Source organism: Mytilus edulis, chromosome 9, assembly GCF_963676685.1.
Source record: "Mytilus edulis chromosome 9, xbMytEdul2.2, whole genome shotgun sequence".
Taxonomy (NCBI): Eukaryota; Metazoa; Mollusca; class Bivalvia; order Mytilida; family Mytilidae; genus Mytilus; species Mytilus edulis.
Window position 1 is genome coordinate 84,394,913 of NC_092352.1, and position 13,081 is coordinate 84,407,993.

The following is a 13,081-nucleotide window of genomic DNA, read 5'->3' on the forward strand; positions in this document are numbered from 1 at the left end:
GCTGTACTTCCTATAAGACTTCATATACCAATAGAATAAACATCACAGAAAGACATGATATTGTGAAATGTCTAACACAACTAGTACAGAAAAACAAGAAAGAAATTTTAGTATTGGAATTAAACTATAATCAATAACCCCTTACATGTGAGTGAAGATTCTGTGTGAAAGAAATACGGGAATATTTGGTTCCCACCTTTTAAGCGCACATATCATGATTGTCAACGACTGAAAGGAGACAGCAACCAAAAAGTGACAAAAAATACAAGACATACACAATTCATCTTACAGTCTTCAACAATGGATAGATACCAATCTCTCTGAATTGCACATAGTCTAGAGATGATCAATACATTCTACAGTAACTACTCAAAGATCTTAGTTTAACACAACATTTGCCAAATTACTAAAGATTTAAAGATACAAAAAAGCTAATCATTGATTCGTTTCCGAATGCGGACAGCACATTAGTATGTGGTGGGGTAAACATACATTTTTTTTAGGTTTAAACGCTTTCCCCCTTTAATCTAGACCATAATTCAAATCAATATAGTAAAAGCACCAAAATAACGGTAAATTGAAGAGTGTCCCTTTTAATTGGTCTGGTTGTGACTAAGACATATATAGTTATTGAACAACGTATCGATACAAAATCCATATCGAATATTAACAACTAACACAATATAAAATTATAATGTTATTATTATCTTATAACTTAATTCACACTTTTGTAACAAGACACACATATACTCATATACTTTCATTCACATTCGCCAATTAAAGAAAGACGTCTACTTTCAGTTTTAACACTAATTCTAATGTATTTCTTTACTTCCGAAGAATGACCTTTTTCAGAGACACCTTGCTAGGAACAGCTCCAACCTTTTGTCGTTCAGTTTGTATACCATCTTTGAAATTTTGTGTCCTAAAACTTGCTTCATAACGAAATAATGCACATTATTTCGGTTTCATCTTCAATCTAGCAGTGTTAAGCCTGTGCATAATTTTACAAAGGTTTGAAAGATGATAATTAAAAGATTTCCAGAAATATTTTCATAAAAATACAACACTTCAATAAGCCAATATATTCCGCTAACTCCTGCCTCCATTGTGATCTGCAACGGTGATGCCACATTACATAGTCCAAATGCCAATAATATATAGATATTATCATCCATCTGTCATTGGTAATTGACAAGCCATATCCAAGACCAGTTAAAAGACACTCTGAGATCCACACAATGCATCCAATTTATCCTTAATCCTCGGTATTGGATAAACATCTTTTATGGCATTTTCATTTAATTACCGGTAATCCGCACAAAGTCGTCATGATATGTCTTTTTGTGCTAAGAGAGTGGGAGCGGACCATTGACTATATGATTTTTCTTCAATACATTTCTATTGTAAATGCTCTTTTTTATTTTCGAATTTTGTCTTTTGAACATTTTTACTCGTCTCGGTGGTTCTTTGATAGGTGTTTCATCATGTAATATTATAGAACAACAATCATTTTCATGTTTTTCAATAGAAATTGTAAATACCACTTGTAATTGCATTAAGATTTTCCAAAGTTTTATAACAATCCCTGGATGAAGCCAGGAATACAGATAATATGACAGCTGTTTACCACTCATCCGTTGGTTGATAACGTTTGATTTTATTAGTTTTATGGATTTCCCATTTTTTGAATTTATCTTAGAGTTCGATGCTTTTGTTATATGCGATTCGAAATGGATATCAGAAACCCATCTCAAAATGGCTTATCTGACCTCGACACTTGACCTCAATATTTAATTGCATTCTTTCTCATTAATATGGGGTTAACAGAAATATAAATTTGGTAAAGATATATACATAGTACTGAGACTACTATGTGTTATAGTAGGACCAGTTGGTAATCTTAATTTTTACATGTCACACGACCTTGACATCATCTCATGAGGCCTTCTGTGTACTACGATTAAGCAAGGATTTGTATAGTATTATACAAATCCTTGGATTAATTATGTAGCTCCATACCCGCCAACTGTCACTATTTGCGGGAGATTTCCCCCATGGAGGCTCCCAAATGGAAATTTTGTAAGAGCAATTTTGTCCACTATTTTAAAGAAAACAATTAATTTAACAATGGTTATGAGCTTGTTAAAGCACTAAGAAGCCAAAAAAAAACCCACATTAGAATATATTTGAAGGCCCCCTTGAAGGTTTTGTAGGACTAAAAGAACCATCTTTCACGTACAACCCCCATGGGCGTTTTGATAAGTTGGCAAGTATGTAGCTCATGAGATTAAACTTCGTAGGTTCAGTGTTGTATTTTGTATGGAAGTGTATCAGTTGATCATGCAATTGTGCCCTAAAGTATAATATAAGACAAATTGAAACTTCGAACAGCAAGAAGGTAAAATATTGTAATTATAATAATAATATAATAAATTCTTTATTTAAAGAGAGTAAACAGAGTTAGTTACAAGTACTAATCTTCCCCGAGGCCCTCATATACATGTATACAATTGGCTTTGGAGTTTGGATGACAAGATTTCTGTAAAAGTTGAAGATTGATGAGGGACGCCAAGTGATACCAATGTTCTGAAGGATATCAGGATAAATTACAGAAGCACTATGGGAACCAAGTCCAGTTGCATTTTTTATGAAATGCATCTTTGTCTAAAAATAATCCTAACCAAATTTTTCTCCATCAACTATTGGCATTATCGACTGATATTAGTTGTGATTGAATGAATGGTTTAAAATAAAATATATTTCTTGAACATATGGTTAAAAAGATAAAATCGGGCAGCAGATATGCACAGATTCTAGTCTCAATAGCTGCTGTGGCAAAGAACTTTGACTGAGTGAAAGCAATACTAATAAAGTCTGCAGTATATTGTGGCTGTTAAACAACCAATTGTGGTACAGATAATGTAAACTGTTTAAATGTCAAGAAACAGGAATGTTGACCTCGTGACCCCCTTACAGACAGACATCCTAGCAGCATATAAAAAAATCAAGGATAATTTTGTCACAACCTGGCTTTAAAATTCAATCCTTCCAGATGAATTTGTAAATCCTCCAACTGATCTATAAACCTATTAAAGATGACCTGTTACTAATAGTATACCAGTATCTGAGAAACAGATCTGATCACCAAAACATAACTTTGACATATGAACCATGAAAATAATATTCAGGTCAGATAAAAACTGTTTCCTTCAGTTTAAGTTTGTAACCCAGATTTGTTTTTTTCTCAATCGATTTCTCGATCGAACAGCGGTATACTACTGTTGCCTTTATTAGGCAGCATTTGAATCTTATTACATCAATAAACTTGACCTTATACTTTAATTATCTATAAAACAAAAGTGATGACAGGTGTATACACTGAACTGTCTTGCCCTGCCTAACTTATCATAATTGAATTTGTGTTGACTGTCTATGATTTGAATCAATGAAAAAGAAATAAAGGTAAGACAAACCATAACAGCTAGACATGTACACTTACATTTATTCTATACACAAAATATAGTGGCCTATAATTTATTATACTTGAGAAAGACAAGACGACGAAAATTTAACATTAACTAATGAACCATGAAAATAAGGTCAGGTTTGTTTGAACACTGCCAAAGATACATGTACACCTTACACACCAAATATAGTTTGCCTATTGCTTTTACATTGATCACTGATCCATGATATCATATCTGATGGATATATAAACCTTACATTAAATGCATTGAAATTGCAAGTAACCCTCTGCAAATATGTCTAAATTTAGAGCATTTATATAATCATCAACAACTATGGCTTATTCTGCTTAAAAATGATCCAATTTTTATAGGCAAGTAAAACTTGTAAAAACCAATTATTCTGATGCAACATTAGAAGTAACTTCCTATTTCATTGCAAATTATAACCCGTGTCAAATCCATATATGGCTGTTGAAAAAACAGTGAAAAACACATGAAATGTTATTAAATAAATTAAGTTTAATATTTAAATTATTCAAATACATAAGAATGATAATAACAATCTGGTATTTATAGATTCTTCATAGTTAATTTTCAATGGTCCCAATATCCATTTACTGTCACTGAGAAGTTTTATTCACTACACTGAACTGTGTTAAATCTTTAAGAACAAGTTTCATTTTAGATGAATTTGATTCGATAAACTTACCAGAAAAACATATTTATTTATTGATTACTGTTTATTCAGAAATTATTGTGAGGTTTTTATTAATGCCAATGATGCAAATGGAAGAGTATCACAATAAAAAGTACACATTCTGATATCTGATACGTAAATCTGTATGCTCCTCTTCCCAAAATCACATAGTAAATCTTGTATTTTTGTACATTCTTTAAAAATTGCAATAAAGAAAGCTCTCAATCAATTTTGAATCTACTGTATGTTTGACATAAATAAAACATGTTCTCATTGTTTTTTCATATTTATTGAAATTAAAAGCATTCATCCATGAGATATAAATCCCCTTGGGGTAATTTCAGGGAAAAAAATGTAGGGTGACAGTGGTGGTGGACAACACTTTTCTATATCTCACCATCCATAATCTTTATTTTCATTAGTAACAGAATAACTTGTTTTTGCTTCCAATGCCATTACCAAAAGAAAAAATAACAAAATATCATATGATGTCCAACCCTTGGTCGCAAGCATTAATGTTTTTTCCTGAAAGAGTCTTATAAAATAATTAACCTGTAAGTAGATATATCTGTATAATAACCTTCCTTTTTTATTTACAATTTAGTTGAAAATTGTGAAAAAAAGACAATTATTTTAAGGGTGATGAAGAATTCTGGTAAATAGTAAAGTATATCTAATACTTTTAAATTCATATAAAATCTCTTCTTGAGGTTCAACATATATCCATGTGTGGGAACATACAATCCTGTATCCATTTACCAGTAGTATGTACAAGGTAAACTAGGTATGTCATGACAATTGTTATAAAACTTTCATTTTGATAAAACATGTCTTATAAAATCACAAACTGCTTAAAATAAATATCACATATTTATAATATATAATCACTTCATAAACTCTGTCATTATTAATATTTCCAGGAAAGATGACCACTTAGACAAATGACCCTTGAAACGGTAAATTCTGTCCACGATTACACCATCGCTCTTTCATTGTCTTAAATGATGTAGGAACTTTCTCAAAGTCATAGAAACCCAAATTGTCAAGTAACTGATACACCCCAATTTTCACAGCAACCTGAAAAACAAAGCAAACATTAAAAAATGAAAAAATGTAAATAACAATTAAGTCTTTGTGAAATAAATATTTGAAATATTTTTATTTAATCTACCATCAAAGTAGGAGTTTTATAAAGCAAATAAGATTAGAAATAGACAGAGTGCTTTCATAACTCGACTTGCTCAAAACTAATCAATATATCCATTTTTCTATGTATGAAATGAAGAACAGCAATCAAAGCTATTTCTTTGCTTTTACATGTTTCTGCTGTTGCACAGACTAGTTTGAATTATGGATGGGTACCCATATCCTATGTTATTCTATTAAATGAATATGAAAATTGAGAACTGACATGTGCAAGAAAGAGAATTCCAGAAAGCCCATTTTAAAAATACAGGGTGCATACAATTTCCTTTTGTAGTATGGCCTCCAAACAACTTAAATAAATATCAATAGTTTAATATGAAGAGTACAATAAATATTTTACCTTTTTCATCCATTCACTGAAAGATCTAGACCACTGTATTTTCTTATCATGATGAAGATAAGCGTTGAACATTATTAGATACAAATATCTTTCTAGAGCATCTATACTCTGTTGTTTCAGATTTTGTTTGTCTTCATCATTCTTTGCATTTTTGATCTGTGAAAATTAAATTACAATATTTAAAAAGGCAACAAAACTATAACTTTTTATTATTAACAGATTATTATAATTCTGGTCTTCTGTATCATTAGATTCTAGGACATTTTGAATTGTAGCCCAGTCTTTATTTTCTAAAGACCCTCAACACTCCAAACCAATTTATTTTCTTGGATGCTTTATTTCGTGTTAAGCCCTGTCTGGCAGTTTTCATTGGTTTTTTTAACTATCAGGGTTTTCTAATTCCAATTTTTACAATGTATTTACATAAGGGAAAATCAAAGTTTAACATAGTCATGACATTTCACCTTCATGTAATTTTCATATTTGTGAAAGAAATGAAAATAGTTTGTTAACATCAAAGTTCAAACAAAAAAAATAAATAAACAAAAAGCAGTCCTGCTGGGCTGCAGTCAAAAATCTAGTTGCCCAAGCCAAATAAGATGGGCTGATAAAACCTTTACCTTGTTATAAATCACAAATATAACCTCCCTTATATGGAAATGCATAGGTGACATCGTTTCAAATATTTCATCAAGAATAAAGTCAACCTCTCGTTTTATTTGTTGGCCTTTTGGTAATAGTCTAACCAGTTTTTGTACAATCTGAAAAATAAGAAGAGAATTGATGTTAAAAGGGTTACAAAGAAATCCCAAATTCATATTATGCAGATTAATGTCCAGTACAAAGCCCTGGTGAATAACGAAATGGAGAAATGTAATTAATACTTTATAGACGAAATCTGGTTCAATTATTTAACTTTCATAGTATTAACTGAAAACAACTATAACTCAGTTTATAAACACTTTTTTTAATCTATCACTTTCATGTTTAATATATCAAGTAAATTGCATGGTAACCATTTTTAATACAATTCAATTGTATGTTTTACTTCTTCTCAAGAAATTACTGATATATTTCTAAAGAAGTAAAAAATGCCTTTCCAACTTATATAGGATAAAACACTTTACTCTCTCTATCATTGTATCTCCCTACCATAAAATCTCCTTTTGTATACTGTGCATTCGGACATGAAACTCGTTCTTGTTCACCAATATTAGCTCCTTTTGGAAACCCCTGAAAATGCAATAAAAATGTAATGTTTAATGATGTTCCTACCTAAAAAACACAATACTTAACAATAAAAGCAGCATTTGTGACATAAATTTAAGACCAATATTCAACATCCTTTCAAACAGGCCATATAGAATTTAATCTCAGATGACAAGTCCAGCGGCAGCTAGGAATTTCCAAGGTGGGGGTGGGGGTGTTTGACACAATCATACTTAACTCTAACAGTTACAATTCAATCAGAACGTCAACTTTAGTAGAGCTTATATGTTTTCCAGGGGGGTTTGTATGAACCCCTCGAACCCTGCTGGCTATGGGTTTGCAAGTTGCAAGAAAATATTGATTAGGTTAAATATTTATTTTTTGTAATAAGACTATCAGAAACACTTCACTTTTTCATTTGAAACATCTATCTCATACTACAAAGTATAGAAAGCAGACAAAAAAGTTTCTTCCCATGTGATTTACCTGTATATGACACATAATTAAACCAGCTATAGCCATAGCTAGCGTCGTTCTATTTTTGCCTGTCCTGCAGTAAAACAAAAACGCTGTGTTGTTGATAGGTTGGTTCTTTAGACAATGCTCACAGATTACAGATGATATGTCATCAAAGTCCTGTATAATTATACAAAAAATAACAATTAGAAATATGTCATATTTGACCAGGGGAGATAATAGAAATGAAACAATGAACTGTCATTTTTTTTTTATATCTATTAGCATCATAAACTCTTTCATTGTGATTTTAAATTATCATATAATGGTTTTATCACATAATTGCTGCATTTTATTTTGAAAGACGACATCACAATCTTTGATTGCGCAAGTATTCATTATGAATCATCTAACACAAGATACATGTACAGAAACATAATAGCTTTACTTGTTTCAGAGTTGTAATTAAAATTTAATATACATATTTCCAAACTAAATACTGTGGATTCATTACTATTCGTTGGATACCAATTTTTATGGTTTTCATGGGTTCAGGTGAACCACAAAATTAAATGTCCAACGAATAACTAATTTTCTATTGGCTTGTATGCAGACCTCGGCAAAACCATGAAAATTAAAGTTTTCCTTAATTCACAAAAATTGGTACCCCTGAAAATAAATAAATCCCCAGTAGACCATTTTCATATTACAGACTTATTGATAAATGCCTTCTTCACTTGACAAAATCATGAGAAAACAGGAAACTTCCTCCATCCTCCCCCTCCCCAAATTGCAACGTATATGTAGGACTCAAATCTATGGTGGGTTTCAAATCTATGGTAAATATGACGTCATGCCATCCCAAATCTATGGCAGATTTTTTAAAGTCCTAATCTATGGCAAGTTTTGTAATTTCCTAATCTATGGCAGATTTTGTGCAAATGTAGAACAAGGCAGTACACATACGATCACTAACTTGTGTTAAATAAGTTGCCATGTACGACAACGGGAGCATGTCTAAATTGTTTGTGAAATAAAAATTCCATAATGGCCAACCAAATCGTGATGTCAAACATAAAAATGTGTAAAAGTGATATACCATAATATATGTACCGAAATTAGCTTTTCTTAATCCATTGATTAAAACAACTAGAAAAACGTCCATTAACAAACAAGAAAGCAGATTTTGTATATAAAAAGAAAACAGTTTGACTTTCACATAATATTTATTTTAGCGTTAATCAATCTTTTTTAACTGGTGACGATTAAAGTCAACTTTGTGGTATCCCGTAATTCCATTTTCTCACTTTAAGGACTTTGCTAGCCGTAGACGCTAAATTATTTACTATCACTCCATTCCTAAAATATCTGCTACTAAAACAGCTTTGACTTTCTTCATCGCGGAATTCGAACGGTACATCAAATAATTATTATCCGTCTTATAAATAAAAGATCACATCTTTCTTTAAACAATCGGCAAATTGTTTTTGAGGGAAACGGAAAGTGTTTTCATGAGTATTTTAAACACATGATTTCATGAAAGTTTGGAGAGCCTTTACAAATGGATGTTTTTGTACGGTCAATAAACCTTTGCTGAAGTCGGCAAAGACTTATATGTGGCGTTATTTTATTGTGACGTTATATTTTACTCATTGCCCTGGAAAATTACGTAATTCATAAATCTGCCATAGATTAGGAGAAAACAAAAATCTACCATAGATTTGACGGCTGTAACGTCATATTTGCCATAGATTAGGAATCTGCCATAGATTTTGAACCATCCATAGATTTGAGTTCTGCATATATATATTAGATTTTACTTTTTTTTTGGTTGCTGGTACCAGGATGTCCTACCCAAGAAAAACTATAGAACCTGGAGTCAAAAATCGGTAATATGAAAAAAACTCTATTGTACACCAGCTAATCACCTGTTCACATGGTGTCATATCATGGGTGAGAGGAACTCGGTAGTACTGCATATCTAGTGTCTGTAGTTTCTGTTGTAATGCCAGCTCCTGTGGGGTCAATATACTACTGACCTCAATAACCTCTGAAGGCTCAGATAACTCATGGTAAACCTGCAATAGGGAAAACATTAAGGTATATAAAAAAATGGATAAATTTTCACAGATAACTTTCCCCCAAAAAATAAAAAAAAAAAAATTAAAAAAAGTCATATACATTTCTGTATAATTTATGATAAATTCTAATCACAACATTTGTTTTGGTGAAAATAACAAACAAGTAGCCAATTATATTACCATAAACTAACTAAAGTCGATAAAATCAAGAAGATATGAAAGGATGATAATAAATAGATAGATTATATTTACCTCAACTGATCTATAAATAGATAGATTATATTTACCTCAACTGATCTATGTGTTTTAATGGCTTTCTTTATTTCTTCTCCTATTTCCTGAGGAAAAAAAAATCATAAAAATAAAAAAGAATAATTTTTGTTGATGTGCTTGCCAAGTGTTTCTCATTTCTTGTTTTTTTATATAGATAATATTGTTGGGTTAACTGTTACAATGGTTTTACAATAGTCAATTATGTATATGTTTACTTTTACAAATTGTGACTTGGATGAATAGCTGTCTAACTAGCATGCTGACCACATCTTCTTATATCTTTGTGTAATAAACAAAATTCTATAACATATATGAATAAAGTTTAAATTTGATATAAATAAAATGAGTTTAAAAGCTGCTTTTTTCTTCTTTTTTTTTTTAAAGTTGAAGGAGTTACCTCTAATTCTTGACTATGTAATAATGGATGTGTAATTGGTTCCTCCAGCCAACTTGAATCTCTGATGCTGTAGGTATTACCATCTAGTTCTATGGAACAATCATTTCTCAGGTTAATCAAAACTAGGAAAGTGTGACCTACTTTCCTACTTAAAAGATGGTTTGTTACTTTTGTCACTCCCTATGAAAAATAATACATTTTAGATAAAATTTAAAACCTTTCATTCAGTCTGAAGTGAAATGTCATTAACAAAGTTTATACAGAATCATTTTGACTTTTATATCTCCTGTCAGAAATTGTCAAAAAGCTTAGTAGATAGAAAGCCTAAGATTTGGAATAATTGATTTTTACAAGTATGTTAATCTTTTCGACATGTTATAAATTTTACGATTTCTTCACCTTAATATATTTCAGACCTTGAAATTTCTGGAACTTTGTCAGTGGTTGTCGTCTATGATAGTGTTTGTTCAATTTGTGTTTTTTTTTAAATTGGTGCCATCTAGATCTTGACATTTTGTATAGACACCTGCCTATTGTAAAAGGCTGAATGTTGATGTATATTTTTTTGCTGTTATATTTGGTTGCTGTCTAAAAGAAGTTTAGCCCACCTGTCTTTTTATTCAAAATCCTCAATTAAATGATTTATTTCCCTTTAACATTTGTTATACAATAGAAAAACTACAATGCTCTGGTTTGCTGCTGCAGAATTGTTAAATGTACCACAATGTTGGCAATTCTGAAGAAGAGAAACCCTTCATAATAATTCAATTTTCACTTTATTTCAGAAATTGGAAATTGAGGCTGCTTAACAAAGTTTGTGTAGTAATATATCTTACATGTCTGGCTGGTTGTGCCATTCCATAGATGGGAAAGCCTTTAATATTTATCCGTCTGAAGTTAGAAACCATAACATCTGACTGAGTACTTAATACATCTAAACCAATGTATTCATCTGCCACCTAAAATTAGGTAAAAAAAATAACACATATCAGTTGTATACATCTTCTAAATTTTCTCAATTCATGAAAATTAGTTTCCTTGAAGAAAAAAAATAAAGCATCTGATAAGTTAATATAAAAAAAGAAGATGTGGTATGATTGCCAATGAGACAACTCTCCACAAGACACCAAGATAACACAGAAATTAACAATTATAGGTCACTGTACGGTCTACAACAATCTCAGGGATCTCAGGTGCTCAAGAAGGGTTAGCAGATCCTGCTCCACATATAATGGAAGTAGATACGTAAACAAAGCCTGCTGATATTAAGATAGAAAGGACATTCAAGGAAGTATGAAACTGTTCCAGCAGGCCTTAGCTGATTGGCTTCAAATTTTTAAAAAGCAGAAGAATTTTATTATTAACAGGAGGGCCAGGAGAGAACATAAAATCAGGGATATTTATTCAGTACTCGAAAAAAACCAACAACACATGTATGAAAACATCAAAATTGAGAAAATAACAGAAGGAAATAAATGCAATTTTAATTGTTCTGCATAAGCAATTAAGGACAGTCTCAATTGACATTTCTTACAGTTATAAAAGATTTCAGTGTAAGTGATAAATTTTGTGACACCTACAACTACATCAACAATTAAACTCATGATGACGATATATCTTTTTGATTATTAGAAACCACTTAACACGTTTTCCTACACAGTTGTACAAATAAGATAATTTGTAAATTGTAATATTACACATATAGCATTGTCAGTATATAGAATGCTGGTAAATAAAAAAACTGTGAAAATTGACAGTTGACAAATATAAGCGTTTTCTTTCCTGCAAATTACACATTTATAATCAAATATCAATAACATACTTATTGAAAGCAATTCGGTCAAAGTGATAAATTTTGTGACATATCAATGTTAGCATTTCAACAAAGACATAAAAATATCCCAAACAAGTTCTGTTATTATTTATCATAGTGTCCAAATATAGTATTATAAGCAGAAAACATGCTGGGAGAAAATGACAAGGGGAAGACTGACAGCTGCAACCAATTCATTAATAATTTAACCGATTTTGTGAAATTTATATCAGTGGTTTTAAACAGCAAATGTTTTGGATAAGTTTGAAATCTGTTGCAATATAAATTAGAAGTTATGTCCCTTGGAAATATAAATGAAATGGAAAATTACATTGTGCTGTAAATCCCTCATTTCTTGTGGGATTGTTATAAAATTTATATCTTTTGTTTTGCAGCCGATGATCATTGAAGTTTTTAGCAACCTTGACTGGATATACAGCCATAGCATCTTTCATTCTGCAGCCAGTGGCAAATCCAGAACTTTTTATAAGGTGGACCACTGACTGACCTAAGGGGGACCCCACTGGTGTCATGCTTCAGTGATTAACTATATAATCAACCAAATTTTTCCCACAAAAGGGGTTGGGGATTTATAAAAAGTAAATCAAAATAGGGCCTTCAACATGGAGCCTCGGCTTACACTGAACAGCAAGCTATAAAGGGCCCCATAAATGACAATTTCAAAACCATTCAAACAGGAAAACCAATATGTCTGCTTTGTCATAAAAATAAGACGGAATAACTTCCAAACCATCAATTTTAATAAAAGTCCTACCAGATAATGTTGACCAGTAAATAATAAATTAACGGGAACTTGTATATCTGGAGAGCCAACATTTCCACGTATTCTTGTCAATCCTGGTTGTCTTTGCATCCATTGACTAAAACTCAAAGAGAACCACTGTGGAAACTAAAATAGAAAGCAAACAGATATCTCATGCATAATTCTATTTAAAGATTATTAGCGGTATTGCAAACAAAAGGTTATAACTCAGCTACAATCTCAGCAAAAGGCAATAGCATCCTCTAGTTTCAAAGACTATTAATAATCTGTTTTAACACTGATTTCATAGGCAATGGTATAGGCTCATGAAGTCATTTACTCTCTGTCTACTTGACTGAGAAAAACCCATATCATT

General features: G+C 31.2%; 1 protein-coding gene across 8 annotated transcripts in view; it reads right to left on the minus strand.

Annotated features, from left to right (window-relative positions):
* Positions 1-3,969: 3,969 nt before the first annotated feature.
* LOC139489220 (paladin-like) overlaps positions 3,970-13,081 on the minus strand; it is a 108,008-nt gene continuing 98,896 nt past the window's right edge. For all 8 annotated transcript variants that reach the window (XM_071275430.1, XM_071275433.1, XM_071275431.1 and 5 more), the window contains 10 exons: positions 12,718-12,852; positions 10,966-11,088; positions 10,130-10,309; positions 9,747-9,797; positions 9,307-9,456; positions 7,409-7,558; positions 6,866-6,946; positions 6,334-6,474; positions 5,714-5,869; positions 3,970-5,244 (listed from right to left, as the gene is read on the minus strand). In XM_071275430.1, coding sequence (XP_071131531.1) covers positions 5,101-5,244; positions 5,714-5,869; positions 6,334-6,474; positions 6,866-6,946; positions 7,409-7,558; positions 9,307-9,456; positions 9,747-9,797; positions 10,130-10,309; positions 10,966-11,088; positions 12,718-12,852 — 1,311 coding nt within the window. In that variant the 3' untranslated portion in view covers positions 3,970-5,100. The remainder of the gene's footprint in view (positions 5,245-5,713; positions 5,870-6,333; positions 6,475-6,865; positions 6,947-7,408; positions 7,559-9,306; positions 9,457-9,746; positions 9,798-10,129; positions 10,310-10,965; positions 11,089-12,717; positions 12,853-13,081) is intronic.